This window comes from Bos indicus x Bos taurus, chromosome 15 (genome assembly GCF_003369695.1).
Source record: "Bos indicus x Bos taurus breed Angus x Brahman F1 hybrid chromosome 15, Bos_hybrid_MaternalHap_v2.0, whole genome shotgun sequence".
NCBI classification, from domain to species: Eukaryota; Metazoa; Chordata; class Mammalia; order Artiodactyla; family Bovidae; genus Bos; species Bos indicus x Bos taurus.
In genome coordinates, this window is record NC_040090.1 from 66,517,938 (window position 1) to 66,536,713 (window position 18,776).

Consider the following 18,776-nt stretch of genomic DNA (forward strand, 5'->3'; position numbering starts at 1 on the left):
ATTTGATAATGATTGCTATACATTTTTCTAGATTTTTCCCATTATATATTTCATATTGTTAATATTTTCTAAACTGTGAATGATCTATGACAGTATATAAGTATTTTCTCATATGCCCTTTTTTCTAACTATTGCACTTCTTTTATTTGTCAAGGTCTCCTCATGACATACTTCTTTATAACTTTCTCACATTCCATAGGCTCGAAAAGGTGCCTTTTGTTCTATACTGTTACAGTTATTAGCATGTTTTATTATGACTTTCTGTTCTGTATCTGCCTCCCTTTCTAAATCACCAAAGGCAAATTGGGTCATTCATCTTTATATCCCAGTACTGATCATATGATTGCTATTCAGTGTGTAATCTTAAACAGTACACAATAACATCAAATGTTAGTTATGCAAAATGTACTTGGCCCCATTTCACCTTCTTAATGAATATATCAAATAGTATGGTAGAAGTTGAAAAGTCAGCAGTTTTGAAAAAACTGTGTTTGTAGCCAGTTTTTATATGTTGGTACATATTAAATGTTCTTAAAAGTATATTTTTTTTTCTTCATGTGTCATCTGTTTTCTAAAAAGCTTGAAAAACAATTTGACACTTGTATAAATAGGCATCAGTGATAAGAGAAGTATCTGTAAATTTTTTGGTACTCAAAAAAATGAGAGAATTTATCATATTTCCATTTGCTGGTATGTCAAAGATTAGTTATCTCCTTGGAAAATATGTTTAACACTAAAGATGACTACCTCAGGCTGTTATATACACTCAACATATGTTTCTGCCATCCTGATATTTTACAGATGATCCATCTGGTCAACCCTCATTTTGTACTTCCTATCAAAATGAAGACACATCAAATATTTTGAAGAATGGCAGCAACCATGATGAGCTTAGACAGGAAGCCCAGGAACATTTTTCCCACATAGACTCTAGCATCCAGAAAAAGGCGTTTAAAACAGTTGTATCTACTGAACAGAAGTGTAACCTTGATATTACCTTTGAGTCTGTGCCCAGTTTGAGTGACTTTAATGAAAGAGTAAACTCTGATGCTGAATGTAATCAGCATTGTGCTGAATTATACACCAGTCAGATGTCCACTGAGACTGAAATGGCTCTGGAAGTTGAAAAGAATTCTTTATCTCCCAATGTACAGAATGAATCTCAGTTACAGCCCGATCAGTCTCCTATACCAATAAGTTCAGTTGTTTCCCTTGGTGGTGAAACTAACAGTGAGAACTTAATTCTTTCTGGAAAAACTTCTCAGCTTTTACCCCAAAATATTCCATTAGCTGGAAAGGCATCTAAAAAAGGTCAATTTTGTGAAAGTTCTGATGATACAAGAAGACTTAAAGCTGATTTCCATAATTCCAAGTCACCAGATTCTAGAGAAATTCATCAGAATAAAATTGAAATTAATAATGTGTTACCAGTTACATCACAGCATCTTAGAGATTGCCAAGATAATTCTTCGCTTCAGATATTACCTGCGTCTATTGAAAATTCGGGTTTAACTGTATCTGAACAAAAAGGAGAAATTCACCTTGAAGATTCTGTATCTTCAATTAAACAGCCGTCTAATGATTCATCATCTGTTGAGTTAAATCATACAATACATGAAACTCAGTCCTCCAAGTCTGAGAAAGCTGCTTTGGATTCACAAGAGCCTTCATCTTCTGTAAAAGAAGATGGAGATAGTATTTTTCTCTCTTTAGGTGAAAATAACTGTGAAGAAGTTACACTGATGCCTTCAGAAAGTAATCCTATAGAAGATAGACATTCTCTTCCTTCAGAATCTGTGTGTTCTTCAATGAGGGAGTCTCATCCTGAGTCCCAGAATACTAATAATAAACCTGCTAACGACAAATCTACAGAGATAGATGCATCAAATATAGTCTCTCTCAAAATTATCATCAGTGATGATCCATTTGTTTCCTCAGATACTGAACTTAACAGTGCAGTTTCTAGTATCAGTGGAGAAAACTTGCCAACTATAATTTTGTCTTCTCCTGCTAAATCACCTGCCAGAAATGCAGAATTAGTTAAATGCCTGTCTTCCGAAGAAACCACAGGTGCTATCTCATCTGCTGAAGGAACTGGGGATTCAGCCTCAATGGAACAGAGCCTTTTAGCACTCAAACCTGAGGACTCTAAAGTAAACAACATGCAGAATGAAGACAGCATTGCTCTTTCAACCAATGTTACGCCATGTGTTTCCAAGGATGGAGGATACATACAGTTAATGCCAGCTACGAGCACAACTTTTGGCAATTCAAGTAATATTTTGATAGCTACTTGTGTAACTGATCCAACAGCCTTAGGAACAACTGTCAGTCAGTCAAATGTTGTGGTGTTGCCTGGAAATTCTGCACCTATGACTGCTCAACCTCCACTATCTCAATTACAGACACCCCCAAGGTCAAATAGTGTATTTGCTGTCAATCAAGCTGTGTCACCCAACTTTTCACAAGGTAACTAAGAACATCATAGTGAAGTTCATTTCTCTGGAACAGGATCTACTTTAGTTTGTGTGTGTAATGATTGACTAGAAGGTAATAAATCATGGATGATGGTATAAGATTCAGAAATTTGTGATTATGCCTTCTGTACTTTAGAGAATTCAGTCATACTTCTTTTTTAATCTACTGCTCAGCTATGAAATTCAGTGGTTTAGTGTTTCACTTCTTTTTCTTTCCACACTTCTCAATCCGTGTCTAAGCTATAAGAAAAAGAGCAGTGGGGAGACTAATTCATCAAAAAGCTGTATACCTACTAAAACCCAATGTTGTGGGAGATTTTTCTTAAATAGCTGTTTAGAGTCTTGGTTTTCCAGCAATTTATTACCTATTTGGACAGACTTCCAAGACAAAAACTTGAATTTCTCCCTCTGTAATACTCTGTAATTTCTCACTATTTTCCACCTTTGAAAATTGATCCCTGTCTTTTGAATTCTTTGTTTATAGGAGGACTTGTGGCATTTATTACATGCCATTTTATATGTAGTTCCTGATTGAATGCCTGTCATGATGGTCATTCTTGATTGTATGTTCCTTATAGTTGCAGTTTGTGGCACATTCATCTATACTTCTTATTTATTGATTCCCAAGCTCTTTTCCCCTCTTTTTTTTTTTCTTTTTACATTTAGGCATACAGTTAAAGCAGATTAAATATTAGCAGTTAAGTATCAAGCCTGATGGATCTAAAGTTAAAGAAAGGGTCAGAATTAGTAGGCCGTGTGGGTCTTCAGCCGAAGCTTGGAGAAATAAGTAGTATTTGGAGTAAAAGGAAGGGAATCTTAAGCAGCACAAGGATAGGTGGATATTTGAGAGACTGAAAAGTGTTCATGAAGGTGAGGAGATCAAACTTACAGGAACAGTTAATGAATTTATTAGGAAAAGATTCATTTATAGGACAGGATTAAATGAATTATAATAGCCGTAGACTATATGGTTGATGTTTCCTTGTGAACATTGTACTTTCCCCCACAGTTTTGACTTGTTGCTCACTTATCTGGACCTTTTTGGACAAATACCACTGAGATAATAGTTTGGGTTTGTGAGTAAATCTTAGATTTATCAGTCTTCAGTTAGGACATAATTTTATGGTAAAAGATTCAGACTTGAAACCTGTACTACCAACTTTTCAATCATTTGCACTGTTTTTTCTAGAGGGGAATCAAGGTTACAACTGTAATATGATCTCCTGGCTATAGAGTCTTATGCTTACTCATGACGTTTAGCTTCACTAAATGCCATAGAATACTTTACTTCATATTGACTTTTTCTCAATTTGTTAGTCTTGCTGTTGTCCCTAAATTAATTTTTTTAAGGAGAGTAGATTTATATAAAAAGGAATTTATAATTGTATAGAATTTATTTCAAATTAATAATTACTTTGGTGCCTTGTATTTATGAAAGAAAAATCTCATTTTATTGAGAATTGTTTTTTTTGTTGTCATCATTGTTTTTGAAGGATCTGCCATTATAATCGCTTCTCCGGTCCAACCTGTACTGCAAGGAATGGTGGGAATGATTCCTGTGTCTGTGGTTGGACAGAATGGAAATACCTTTTCTGCTCCTCCTCGGCAGGTAAGATTTATGAACTGAAAATGGCTCAGTGCCACTTTTCAAACAAAATACAGTTAATGGCTTCTTCTCTTCTAGGTCCTTCATATGCCTTTGGCAGCACCTGTATGCAATAGAAGTATCTCTCAATTCCCTATCCCTCAAAAATCTTTGAAGAGTCAGGGACTAAAAAACAAACCTTGTACAGGTATGTTTTTGAGTTGATTCATGTCAACTTTATGTAATCTTTTTGTTTTTTGTTTTCTTTAATATTAATAGCTTTCTTAACTGTGATTGTCTAACCTTTGCTTAAAGTTTTTTGCAGTAAATAGAAAAAAAAATGGAACAGAACAGAATTTAGAAAGATCATGTATTTATAGGAACTTGTATGTAGTAGAGATAACATCAAAAGTCAGAAGAAACAGAATGGTTTGTTTAATAAATGAAATCTACCAGCTATTATGTATTACAGGGAAAAAATAATCTCTTCCTCACACTATATATAAAATTAGGAATTCCAAGAAGATTAACAGGTAAAAGTGAACAGCAAAACAAATAATAAAAGAAAATATAGAAGAATCCTAATGAGGGCTGAAATAAAGGATTGCTTTTGAAAAATTAAAAAAGAATAATTTATAAATGGAAAAAATTTGATAATGCTGACTACTCTAAAGTAAATGATTTTTAGTACAATAAAAGACAGCATATGCAAAATAACATGAGATTTTCATTCAAGACCTTTATGAATATTGTGCTGAGTTCTCAAACTTCTCTAGCTCAGACTTTTTAATCTTCATGGGTGACAAAATGCCTAACCTTAGGAACTTTTGACTAGTTTCATTTCTAAGTCTTTTTTAATATTCTTTTCAGCCAATCCCTCCCATACCTTTACCTTTAATGTTTTATTAGACCTATACAGTCAGCAAAAACAAGACCAGGAGCTGACTGTGGCTCAGACCATGAACTCCTTATTGCCAAATTCAGACTGAAATTGAAGAAAGTAGGCAAAGCCACTAGACCATTCAGGTATGACCTAAATCACATCCCTGATGATTATACAGTGGAGGTGAGAAATAGATTTAAGGGCCTAGATCTGATAGATAGAGTGCCTGATGAACTATGGAATGAGGTTCGTGACATTGTACAGGAGACAGGGATCAAGACCATTCCCATAGAAAAGAAATGCAAAAAAGCAAAATGGCTGTCTGGGGAGACCTTACAAATAGCTGTGAAAAGAAGAGAAGCAAAAAGCAAAGGAGAAAAGGAAAGATACAAGCATCTGAATGCAGAGTTCCAAAGAATAGCAAGAAGAGATAAGAAAGCCTTCTTCAGCCATCAATGCAAAGAAATAGAGGAAAACAACAGAATGGGAAAGACTAGGGATCTCTTCAAGAAAATCAGAGATACCAAAGGAACATTTCATGCAAAGATGAGCTCGATAAAGGACAGACATTGTATGGACCTAACAGAAGCAGAAGATACTAAGAAGAGATGGCAAGAATACACAGAAGAACTGTACAAAAAAGATCTTCATGACCCAGATAATCACGATGGTGTGATCACTGACCTAGAGCCAGACATCCTGGAAAGTGAAGTCAAGTGGGCCTTAGAAAGCATCACTACGAACAAAGCTAGTGGAGGTGATGGAATTCCGGTTGAGCTATTCCAAATCCTGAAAGATGATGCTGTGGAAGTGCTGCACTCAATATGCCAGCAAATTTGGAAAACTCAGCAGTGGCCACAGGACTGGAAAAGGTCAGTTTTCATTCCAATCCCAAAGAAAGGCAATGCCAAAGAATGCTCAAACTACCGCACAATTGCAGTCATCTCACATGCTAGTAAAGTCATGCTCAAAATTCTCCAAGGCAGGCTTCAGCAGTATGTGAACCGTGAACTTCCTGATGTTCAAGCTGGTTTTAGAAAAGGCAGAGGAACCAGAGATCAAATTGCCAACATCCGCTGGATCATGGAAAAAGCAAGAGAGTTCCAGAAAAACATCTATTTGACTATGCCAAAGCCTTTGACTGTGTGGATCACAATAAACTGTGGAAAATTCTGAAAGAGATGGGAATACCAGACCACCTGATCTGCCTCTTGAGAAATTTGTATGCAGGTCAGGAAGCAACAGTTAGAACCGAACATGGAACAACAGACTGGTTCCAAATAGGAAAAGGAGTTCGTCAAGGCTGTATATTGTCATCCTGTTTATTTAACTTATATGCAGAGTACACCATGAGAAACGCTGGACTGGAAGAAACACAAACTGGAATCAAGATTGCCGGGAGAAATATCAATAACCTGAGATATGCAGATGACACCACCGTTATGGCAGAAAGTGAAGAGGAACTAAAAAGCCTCTTGATGAAAGTGAAAGTGGAGAGTGAAAAAATTGGCTTAAAGCTCAACATTCAGAAAACGAAGATCGTGGCATCCGGTTCCATCACTTCATGGGAAATAGATGGGGAAACAGTGGAAACAGTGTCAGACTTTATTTTTCTGGGCTCCAAAATCACTACAGATGGTGACTGCAGCCATAAAATTAAAAGACGCTTACTCCTTGGAAGGAAAGGTATAACCAACCTAGGTAGCATATTCAAAAGCAGAGACGTTACTTTGCCAACAAAGGTTCGTCTAGTCAAGGCTATGGTTTTTCCTGTGGTCATGTATGGATGTGAGAGTTGGACTGTGAAGAAGGCTGAGAGCCGAAGAATTGATGCTTTTGAACTGTGGTGTTGGAGAAGACTCTTGAGAGTCCCTTGGACTGCAAGGAGATCCGACCAGTCCATTCTGAAGGAGACCAGCCCTGGGATTTCTTTGGAAGGAATGATGCTAAAGCTGAAACTCCAGTACTTTGGCCACCTCATGCGAAGAGTTGACTCATTGTAAAAGACTCTGATGCTGGGAGGGATTGGGGCAAGAGGAGAAGGGGACGACAGAGGATGAGATGGCTGGATGGCATCACTGACTCGATGGACGTGAGTCTGAGTGAACTCCGGGAGTTGGTGATGGACAGGGAGGCCTGGGGTGCTGTGATTCATGGGGTCGCAAAGAGTCAGACACAACTGAGCGACTGATCTGATCTGATCTGATGTAATTTTGAACAGTAACCTCTCTCTAAATACTCTCATTTTCATGGATATACCATTGAATCTGTCTTCAACCAGTGAGAGCTCTTACTACCTGAATCCTTACCTTTACCTGAATTTTCACTTGGGTTCATTTCATTCCCTATCTAGGCTAAACCCCAGAATCTACCACATCAGCCACTTTTCCCACTATTCCTAAACACTTTCATATTCACATTCTTCTAACATGTCTGCTTGATACCCTCTAGTCATGGATCTATGCAGCCAGAGATTCTCTGCCTTTATACCTGGGCTTCTTAGCAATGCTTTAGAACATCACTTTGCTGACAAAGATCCGTATAGTCAAAGTTAAGGTTTTTCCAGTAGTCATGTACAGATGTGAGAGTTGGACCATAAAGAAGGCTGAGTGCCAAAGAATTGCTGTGTTCAAATTGTGCTGGGGAAGACTCTTGAGAGTTTCTTGGAATGCAAGGAGATCAAACCAGTCCATCCTAAAGGAAATCAACCCTTGAATATTCATTGGAAGGAGTGATGCTGAGCTGAAGCTCCAGTACTTTGGCCACCTGATGCAAAGAGCTAACTCATTGGAGAAGACCCTGATGCTGGGAAAGATTGAAGGCAGGAGGAGAAGGGGACGACAGAGGATGAAATGGTTGGATAGCATCACCAACTCATGGATATGAATTTTCACAAACTCCGGGAGACAGGGAAGCCTGATGTGCCACAGTCCCATGGGGTCCCAAAAAGTCAAACATGACTTAATGACTGCAGAAGTGATGCCATTCAGTAACACTTAAAATTTTCTCACCCTCACTGCCATTTAGTGATCATTTTAAATGCTTACCTGTCTTCTTTTTTCCCATTTCTCCTTCATACTGTTTCATACTTACACAGGTTTTCTCACATCTATTCAGTCACTACTATCCTCACTCTAAGCCAATGATTTTGATTTTTATCAATAGTAACGTCCATTTTTTCACATCACTCCCACTAAATATGTACCCATTCATCTAAAATCATTCTTCCCTTTTCCCTTCTTTCTTAGAGAAATATTTCATTCTTTCTAAGGTTAATGCAGTCTACCTTCTGTCTTCTGTGTATCTTCATCTTTTCTTTCTTTGGCTCCTTCCCTCTGTGGCTATTCAACTATCGATACAAGGATCATTCCCACCATTCCTTTAGGGTTTTTCCACCTGCCAGCCCTTTATCCCCAACCCTCTTTATCTCCCAGTCTTTGTTCATCCATATTATGTCCTTTCTCATGTTTCTACTAAAACTGTTTAAACTCACCAGTGACCTCCTAATACTGCCATATCCATTGGATGTTTTCCATTCTTACTTTACCGTCTAACAGTTGATACTCTTGGTAGCTTCTAGAATGAATGCATTCCTCCCTTTCTAATTTTATGTAACTTAAGATCTACATACTCTACATATCTAAGTCTCTCTTCTTCCTCAAAAACCTCCTCTGCCTACCTTTTACCTCTTGGTTAGTGTCAACATGTATTCCTCATTTATTCTTCATATCCGTGCGAGTGCCCATCTGTAAGACCTTCATCATCTCCTACCTCTAATATTTTTAGCCATCTAAGTAGAATTCCTATTTCTAATTCATCTTCTGTGCCATCGCCAGAGTGACGTCCTAAAACAAATCTATTCATACATCATCCCTAGTTAAAACTCTTAAAAGATTCTCTATAAAACCTTTTGAATAATACACAAAGTCCTCCACAGTATCATGTTTGCTTTCCTTCCCAGCTTCATATCTTGCTGCCCTTCCACATAAACTCAGAAGTCCTTGGAAATTAAAATATGGATATTAAAACTCCAGAGCATGTCCTCTCAGTGACATAGGTTTGCAAACATGACACCTTAAATAAGCAGAATTTTTAAATAGGATTAAAGTGTTTTGTTTAAGTAACTTTTTGGATCTAAGTACTGCCCTTAACTGTTACATTGATCATTGTAATCTGTAGATCAAAGACTGGATTCATATTTACCTGAAGTTGAAGCAGGTCATTTGTTACATATTTCTTCAGTAAAATGATTATCTTGTATATACTACCAAGCTGTTTTTTTAGATCCAGTATATTAAAGTATTTCATTTATACATTAGCTATAGCTTAAATTTTTCTCATGATGTCAGATTCTGTGATCTGTTCTATTTTCTTTCAGAAAAATGTACTTTCAGGAATGTTTTTCTTTTCTAATTAACTTGTTTATAATTCCAGGGAAACAGGTAAATAATTTGGTGGATTCATCAAGTCACTCAGTTGGATGTCATGCACAGCGGTGAGCATAAACATAGTTTCTGTCATAGAATATTTGAATGCTCAAGTTAAAAACAAAGAATTTCTTTATGTGGCTAAGAAAAAAAATTTTTTTTTCTTGTAGAACTGAAGTTTCTGACAAGATTATGGCTACAGATCTTGGGAAAAAATTGGAAGAAACCACAGTTCCCTTCTCAGTAGAAAGTACAGTTCCAGTTAGCAAGCCATTTGAAAGCCACAGACGTGTGCTCTGTTTTGATACCACTGCTTCTCCTGTGGCAAATACACAGGGGACAAATCAAAAGTTGGTGTCCCAAAGCAAGGAAAGAAATGACATTTCATTTTCTAACCTTGACTCACCCATTGTGTCCTCCACCTTAAAACCCCCTGCTAATAATGCTGTCAGAAGAGAGCGGGAGAAACCTTCTATGCCTAAAATTTTATCTAAATCAGAAACTCCCATTGGCCGACATGCCACCATAAAAGAAACTCCGTCAGAAAAGAAAGTTTCACCAACAGAAACTATACTTGAATCTTTCCATAAAGCAACAGCTAATAAGGAGAATGAACTGTGCAGCGATGTGGAAAGGCAGAAAAATCCAGAAACTTCAAAACTGTCTAATGGGCAGCAAAATGGGGGTGTGCGGAATGAGAAAACTGTAACTTCACTTCAAGAGCTAACCAGAAAACAAGGCACATCCTCAAACAGTAAAAATGTCTTTTCAGTAGGTGCACCTGTGAAGGATTTGAAACAAGATCAAACCAGGTCTGCCAGTTCTTTGATTAACCCACTCACCAAACATACCACAGAAATGTTACAAGATACTCAGTGGCATAACCCAGTAAATAGACTGACAGATAGTACTGATTTATCTGTACCCCGAACATCTAGCTCAGGAGCAGGGGAAAAACTTAAAGAAGAACCTACAGATGGTATTAAGGTCCCTTCTAGTAGGCGTTTTGGTGAAGACAGCACACCCAAAGTAATGGTCCCTCCTGTCACACCAGACTTGCCTGCCTGCAGCCCTGCCAGTGAAACAGGGAGTGAAAACAGTGTGAACATGGCCGCCCATACATTAATGATTCTCTCCAGAGCAGCCATCTCTAGGACTACTTCCTCTACTCCTCTAAAAGACAATACCCAACAATTTAGAGCATCTTCAAGAAGCACCACAAAAAAGCGGAAAATTGAGGAAGTAGATGAACATGAGCGAAACTCCCGCACTTCTAACAAAGGTCTTGCAAATTCGTCAATGCCAATGAAAAAGAAGAAAATTAAGGCAAGTTTGAAAGTCTTTAATTTCAAAACCACACGTTGTCCTTCTTTGAGCGCTCAGGTTAAAGGTCTCATCATTTTTTGCCATAGCTACTTAACATTTAACCAAGATAGCTTTGGGTTTTGATTGATAAAATACATTCTCTAGCAGTATCTCTCAGCCATTGTGGTACTCAGAAGTTAACTAGGTAAAACATTTTCCAAACAATTGCTAAGGCATTTATTTATAAACATCTTCCTTGGGAAAAGGTATTTGGTGGAAAGAATGACATAAGATGAAAAATTGGGAAGCTACTATTTGTAATTATCAAGTGAAAACTGCTTGCAGCCCCTTCATCTTAGGTTTCTTTCCCATGTCCTGCCATCTCTTCCATAGATTGTTATACTTGCTAATATGTTGGAGCAGTGTAAAAGTTAAATTTACCTGTCTTTAACCATGCTTACCTGAGGAAAGTAATATAGGATTATCACTGATAAAGTAATTTTTCCTCAATCTGTTTAGCCATTTAGTAAGTGGAATATGAATAGAAAGGTTTAAAATGTCATAAAGGAAGTATGATATCAAGGAAAGAATCCTGGTTTCTAAGCCTGGGCTGAATCCTGCATCTCCTGCTTATTGGTTCTATTACCATTAATTATTAAATAGCCTGTAACATCCCTTGAGTCTTAACTGCATCATTGGACATGAAGTTACACACATCTTACCCAATGGCTGTAAGACTAAATGTAGTGTTTGTAAAGTGTCTGGAGTATATTAAATATTTGGAACTTGAAAAGTACTTGTTACTCTTAAAATCTTAGTAAAGCTTTCTGAGGTTTACGGTTTAGCAATAATGAGTACCTTATATAAAAAGCATGTTCTATCTTGTCTCAACATTCATATACTGACTTTGTATAATGTTTTGTGCTCTAAAATAATATTGAGGTGCCATTGAAGTATACTTTATTAAACTTGGATTTATAAAAAATTGTGTCTACCTTTCTGTATAACTAAAATTCTAATGAACTAAACTTCCGACAAAAATTTTGGTAGTGTATGAAGTTCTACATGACTTAATAAGAAAGCTAGCTTTTGGGCCTTGTTTAAGTTTGATATGTCAACTTAGTTCATTTTTTCTTTCTTTCTTTTTTTGACAGAAAAAGAAGCTACCCAGTTCATTTCCAGCTGGAATGGATGTGGACAAATTTTTGTTATCATTGCATTATGATGAGTAAATATTCTGAACATATAAGAACATTGGCTATTTAAAACTACAGTTCCTTAAACTACGAGTGTAGGGAATGAGATACTGACGGAATCTGAGAGCATGACCTGCACTTTCTTTCATTGTACTGAAATTTCACTTTATTTCTAAATCATGCTGTTTTAAAACAGCTTCCTAATTTGTAAATAGATGTGCCTGGTATTGTGGAAAAAACATTTGCAGAAATGTAAGTAAAGCCAATCTGCAAAACTGTATAGCTTTAACAATTGCATCTTGTTAATATTGTGTAAATCTTATTGAAATAGAGGTTAAATCAGCCTGATGTTCTTTTATTTTTTGGTTTCTTATGATCTCTAATTTTGAAACTTACTCATCTGGAATAGTTTCTCACTTTGAGTGGGAAAATTACACTTTTCCTTATAAATTGCCTTCAGGAATTGTCCTACAAGACATCTGAAGACAGCCAGTAATTAGTGCAGAAGTGATAAGGAATTCAAATGGTAATAAAGTAACCAGAAATTAACGATTTGGGTTTTTTCCCTAGAGTGAATACTTTGCCACTCCTTACAATTGCAGTAAAGATTGTACTCCTAAAATTTTACACTTTGTCTCTTCTGGTTGTTCCGGTCTCTTTGTTTTAAGGAGAGAATATTAATGCCATTTGAACACCATTCAAGTGTTCTGATCTTTCACTTATAACTTGTAAGATCTTTTACAAAACTTAAAGCGTTTAGACTATTGAGCCATAAAAAGTTTGGTTATGTAGTAGTTGAAATTTCTTGGTATGTATATACTTTTCCCCTAAATACTGGGGATTTAAAGAATTGCACTAATTCATAAACTTCTTACATAGTAGTGACCAATGCACATTTAATTTAAATTTTGTGTTCTATGTTAAAGCTTGTATGGAGGATTATCTTCTGTTGTCCTTTTAGAAAGCCATGTCCATCATAAGATGTAAAAAGAGAAATCATAGTTTTCTATTTTAATTTAGTTTCTCCTAAAATGGGCTGTGTTACACTTGGATAGAGGATGCTGTCTCTGTACCCCTTATTATAGAGTTATTCTCAAAAGGTCCTTAAGGAGAATGAAAGAGGTGCCTTCTGTATGTTAGACTCACACACATCAGTCAAGTTGAAGAATTGGTTTAAACCTTTAAATGAGTACAGAAATTATAATTCATATTTGACCAATTGTGCCTAGATATTAAAGTATGTTCTCTTAAGTGCTTTCTGTTTTGTTTATTATCAGTATATGCAAGGTTTTTTCTGAAAATGTCTATATTTATGAGTCATTTTCCTTAACTTTTTTTTTTTTTAATACTGGGCCTTTAACATCCTACTTTAACACAACAGTTCTCAATGTGGAAATCACGTCTTACTTGCTGAACCTTACTGCAGAAATTTGTGTTGTAATAAATTTTTATAATGTGGAAGTGGTCTGTTTCTAAAGAACCAGGGATAGTTAATACAGTTAATGTTTATTTAACTAAGCTTGTACAGTTAGGTTTGAATAAATATTTTCATTAACTTCAAAAGTTTGAATTCTTTCATATTGGCAGTCATTCTAGTTTAGATACTTTTAATAAATCCCTTTCCAAGTCAGTTGTTGTTTTCAGAAGTTTACATAATGCTGAAGATTATAAATTTTCTTCTCATTCAATTAATTTGTATATGCTAAGTACTAAGAATTCATATACTAGTAAAATAAACTCACTTGGCCAGAATCCACTAGATAAATAGTATGAAGATAATCTGTATTCAGAGCTTTCATTTATGTTCAAGAACAAAACCATAATTCTGATTTTACCTTAAAAGTCAAAATGTGCTAGACTTAATTGCTGTACCTGGTACTGTATTTTTGCAACTACATGTAAGGATCCACTGTTTCTTTGGACATTACTTAGTGTATTCAGTTGTATGACAAATCTTAGAAGACTTACAATTAAAATATTTGATTGTTTTAGTTAGAACCATTTAGTAAATATGTTGAAATTGTACGTAAGTTAACATCCATCAGCATTCAGCCAAAGGCTAGATGTCATGACTAGTAGGAAGACCAAGGTTAAGCTTTGATAAAAGAAGTCATTTTAAAAGCATGTTGCTATATATTCTACGTTCATCATTTTTCAGACCACCATCTTTTCAGTCTCAGACTTAACTTACTGAAATTATGTATCAAATTTTGACTAATATGATGCTTTCTCTTGTAATAGAATTTCCTCTTTTTGTAAATATTAGATAACATTTTTGTATACTTTCTGGTCTTTTGTCCTAAATTATTTTTTCTACATAATTGAACTTAAAACTGTAAATATGACTTCCTAGGTTTTTTTTTTTACTTCAAATAATATCAAGCATTATCCAGTTTTTAGCTCTTATTAAAAAATAACTAGCAGTGAACATGTTTGTAAATAAATATTTATGTTTTCGATTATTTCCTTAGGTAATATTTTAGAGGATGGAATTACCAAGTCAGAAAGTTAGTGTACATCTTTTCAAGGATCTCAATACATTTTGCCACATTCTTTAGAAAACTTTTTTCAGTTTATATTTCTGGCAGGAAATTGTCATTTCTTCCATAGCACATGCTTATCCCTTACCACAGATAATATTCAACTGTATCATTTTGGTTTCTATTTACTTCTTCTTGATTTGTTAAAATTAGGATAAGCTCTTCATCCGTATGTAATTTGTTTTGATATCTGATACGAAGAAAGAATCAGTACCTTTTTCCCTAAATATTTAACGTTTGACTCATATAACTGCTTAAAATAAGGTTTCTCTCTTCACACACATGTATAATGTCTCTTATCCTACATGGATTCCCAGTCTGTCTTTATTCACAATTCTAAAATCCAAAATGTTCTGACAGCTAATTTTTTCCCTTAAGTTTAGCATCAAAATTCATTTCAAGGCAAAATCTGACCTGGTTTGACCTGAGGCTACATGAATCTTTATATCTTTTGATACGAATATTCATATTTTTCTGGAAAAATAGTAATGTGCTTAATTAGTACACCGTTTCAGACTCAGCTGGAGGTGTTTGATACATACACTACTTCTAAAAAATTCTAAGTATTCTGAATGCTGACACCCAGTTAACCAGTTATAAAATCAAAGGTTTTGTACCTATATTATTAATAAATTTGTATACATATAAATACAGTATATAGTGTAGAGATTATTTTGTGCCATTGATGAAAGCATTATAGCTTTGTGTCTTTTTAACTATTCTGATTTTTTTCAAGAATTCATCTCTTATGCTTCCAGACTAACTTTAGAATCACTTGTATTTTTTCCAAGTTAAAATGATACTTGAATATTCATTTGAAATACATTAACCCTATGAGTTAATGATACTGAAAGAGGCTAACAGTAATATGGTATATATCCATAATTTTGTAGTTATCCCTATTCTCATAAATTTCTTGTTAAACTGGATATTATGGTGTTTTTTGCTATTTTTAGGGAACTGCATTCCAGTATTTTAACTAAGTAAAAATTTTATGAAAACCTAAAAGGGAAAACGGAGAAGGCAATGGCACCCCACTCCAGTACTCTTGCCTGGAAAATCCCATGGACAGAGGAGCCTGGTAGGCTGCAGTCCATGGGGTCGCTAAGAGTCGGACACGATTGAGCGACTTCACTTTCACTTTTCACTTTCATGCATTGGAGAAGGAAATGGCAACCCACTCCAGTGTTCTTGCCTGGAGAATCCCAGGGACGGAGGAGCCTGGTGGGCTTCCATCTATTGGGTCGCACAGAGTCGGACACGACTGAAGTGACTTAGCAGCAGCAAAAGGGAAAAGGTGCATAAAATATTGTTATATAGTTCAGTGAATTTTCTAGAAGTACACAAATCCATACAAATCACCAAGGTCAAGACTAGAACATTATCAGTACCCTAGAATCCCCCCATATTCCTTCTAGTAACTAACTGCTAACCCCACAGGTAATTATTCTGACTTCTAAAACTATAGTTTTAGCTCTTCTTACCTTTGCATAAATTGACTTATCAGGATATAGTGAGTTTTACTTCTCTTGCACAAAGTTGAGATCCATTCACGTATCTAATTCAGTTGTCATCATTGTAGTGATTTTTCATTGTATTTATCCACATTGTATTGTACCACTGTTAATCTCTTGTGTATTTTAACATATAGATTATTTCCAGTTTGGAGCTGTTATGAACAGAACTGCTGTGAATATCCCTGTGTATATTTTTTGATGAATGTATTACACTTTTCACTTGTGTGTGTGTGTGTATATATATATATATATATATATATTTAGGAGGGGAGCGTTGGGTCATATGGTTGCATATATCTAACCTTACTCAGATTTTTCAGTTTGCAGAGTGGCTATACTAAGTCATATGACTGTCAGCAGTGTAAGGAGAGTTCCAGTTGTCAGTCGCTGTCGATATAAGTTCTTTTTCAGATGGACATCTAAAGTCTGAATATTTTGCCATTTTTTCTTCTAAGTTTTATTCAGCCTTTTATATTTTGATAAATAATGCATCTGTAATGGATTTCCCATTTGTATATCCAGTTAACACACTACAATTTGTTGAGAGGGATTCCCAGGAGGAACAGTGGTAAAGAATCCACCTACTGATGCAGGAGATGTGGGTTCGATCCCTGGGTCAGGAAGATTCCCTGGAGGAGGAAATGGCAACCCAATCCAGTATTCTTGCCTGGGAAATCCCAAGGACAGAGAAGCCTGGTGGGATACAGTTCATGGGGTGGGCAAAGAGACAAGACTTAGAACAGCATGGCATATCCAGCACATTTATTGAGAAGGATTATCCTTTCCCAAATATGTTGTACTGTTATGCTGTCATAAGCTGGTAAACTGAGTATGTGTGGATTTGCCTCTGGACTCCCAATCTGTTTCATTGGTCTGTTTTTGTAAAGATATACCAGTAGCGCAACACCTTAAGTGCTATAGGAAGTCTATTTTGTGTCCTTTTTTTTTCTATTTGGACCCCTTACGGAATAGACTTTATGGAGCTAATGACTTTGCTGATGCTTATTTTTAATTTGCTAAAGATAAATGGTTTCAATATAATTATTTTCTAATCTCTTCTTTGTTGTTGTTCGGTCACCAAGTTATGTCCAACTCTTTGCAGCCCCACAGACCAGCGTGCCAGGCTTCCCTGTCCCTCACCTTCTCCTGAAGTTTGCCCAAGTTCATATCCATTGTATTGGTGATGCCATCCAACCATCTCTTCCTCTGTTGCCCCCTTCTCCTCCTGCCCTCAGTCTTTCCTAGCATCAGGGTCTTTTCCAGTGAGTCAGCTGTTCACATCAGGTGACCTAAGTACTAGAGCTTCAGCATCAGCATCAGTCCTTCCAATGAGTATTCAGGGTTGATTTCCTTTAAGATTGACTGGTTGGATCTCCTTGCAGTCCAAGGGACCCTCAAAAGTCTTCTCCAACACCACAGTTCAAAAGCATCAATTCTTTGATGCTCTGTTTTCTTTATGGTCCAGGTCTCACATCCGTACGTGACAAATGGAAAGACTATAGCCTTGACTATATGGACCTTTGTCCACAAAGTGATGTCCCTGCTTTTTAATATACTGTCTAGGTTTGCTGTAGCTTTTTCCTGCCGAGAAGTATTTTCATGGCTGCAGTCACCATCCACAGTGACGTTTGCAGGAAATCTGTCAGTGCCTCCATCTTGTCCCCTTCTATTTGCCATGAAGTTATGGGCAGGATGCCATGAGCTTAGTTTTTTGAATGTTAAGTTTTAAGCCAGCTTTTTCACACTCCTCTTTCACCTTCATCAAGAGGCCCTTTAGTTCCTCTTCACTTTCTGCCATTAAAGTGGTATCGTCTTTATATCTAAGGTTGTTGGTATTTCTCCCGGAAATCTTGATCCAGCCCGTAACTCATCCAGCCAAGCATTTCACATGATGTGCTCTGTGTATAAGTTAAATAAACAGGGTGACAATAAAAAGCCTTGTACGCCTTTCTCAATTCTGAGCTAGTCAATTGTTCCATATAAGTTCTAACTGTTGCTTCTTGACCCACATACAGGTTTCTCAGGTGACCTGTAAGATGATCTGGTATCCCATCTCTAAAAGTTTTCCAGTTTATTATGATCCATAGAGTCAAAGCCTTTACCATAGTCAATGAAACAGTAGTACATGTTTTTCTGGAACTCCCTGGCTTTCTGTATGATCCAACGGATGTTGGCAATTTGATCTCTGGTTCCTCTGCCTTTTCTAAACCCAGCTTGAACATCTGCAAGTTCTCGGTTCACATACTGCTGAAGCCAGCCTAGCTTGAAGGATTTTGAACATAACCTTACTAGCATGGGAGATGAGTGCAATCTTAGGAATTGGGATGAAGACCTCTCCAGTCTTGTGGCCCCTGCTGAGTTTTCCAAATTTACTGACATATTGAGGGCAGCACTTTAATAGCATCTTCTTTTAGGATTTTAAACAGCTCTGATGGAATTCCATCACCTCTACTAGCTTTATTGGCAGCAGTGCTTCCTAAGGCCCATTTGACTTCATACTGCAGAACGTCTGGCTCTGGGTGGATGACCCCACGTGGTTATCTGGGTCATTAAAATCTTTTTTGTACATTTCTATATATTCTTGCCATCTCTTCTTGATCTGTTTCTATTAGGTCTATACCGTTTCTCTATATTGTGTCCATCTTTGGGTGACATTTTCCTTTGATATTTTCAGTTTTCTTGGAGATCTCTAGTCTTTCCCCTTCTGTTGTGTTCCTCTGTTTCCTTCCATTATTCATTGGAGAAGGCTTTCTTGTCTCTTGCTATTCTCTGGAACTCTGCACTTAGTTGGGTGTACCTTTGACTTTCTCCCTTGCTTTTTGCTTCTCTTCTTTCCTCAGCTATTT

The 18,776-nt window shown here is 36.4% G+C and overlaps 1 protein-coding gene across 5 annotated transcripts in view; it reads left to right on the forward strand.

Moving 5' to 3' along the window:
• The window catches only part of LOC113905890 (protein NPAT), a 56,300-nt gene extending 40,151 nt beyond the window's left edge, over window positions 1-16,149 (forward strand). For all 5 annotated transcript variants that reach the window (XM_027563836.1, XM_027563839.1, XM_027563837.1 and 2 more), the window contains 6 exons: window positions 802-2,469; window positions 3,971-4,086; window positions 4,162-4,270; window positions 9,380-9,440; window positions 9,543-10,698; window positions 11,832-16,149. In XM_027563836.1, the coding sequence (XP_027419637.1) occupies window positions 802-2,469; window positions 3,971-4,086; window positions 4,162-4,270; window positions 9,380-9,440; window positions 9,543-10,698; window positions 11,832-11,909 (3,188 nt within the window). In that variant the 3' untranslated portion in view covers window positions 11,910-16,149. The remainder of the gene's footprint in view (window positions 1-801; window positions 2,470-3,970; window positions 4,087-4,161; window positions 4,271-9,379; window positions 9,441-9,542; window positions 10,699-11,831) is intronic.
• The last annotated feature ends 2,627 nt before the right edge of the window (window positions 16,150-18,776 follow it).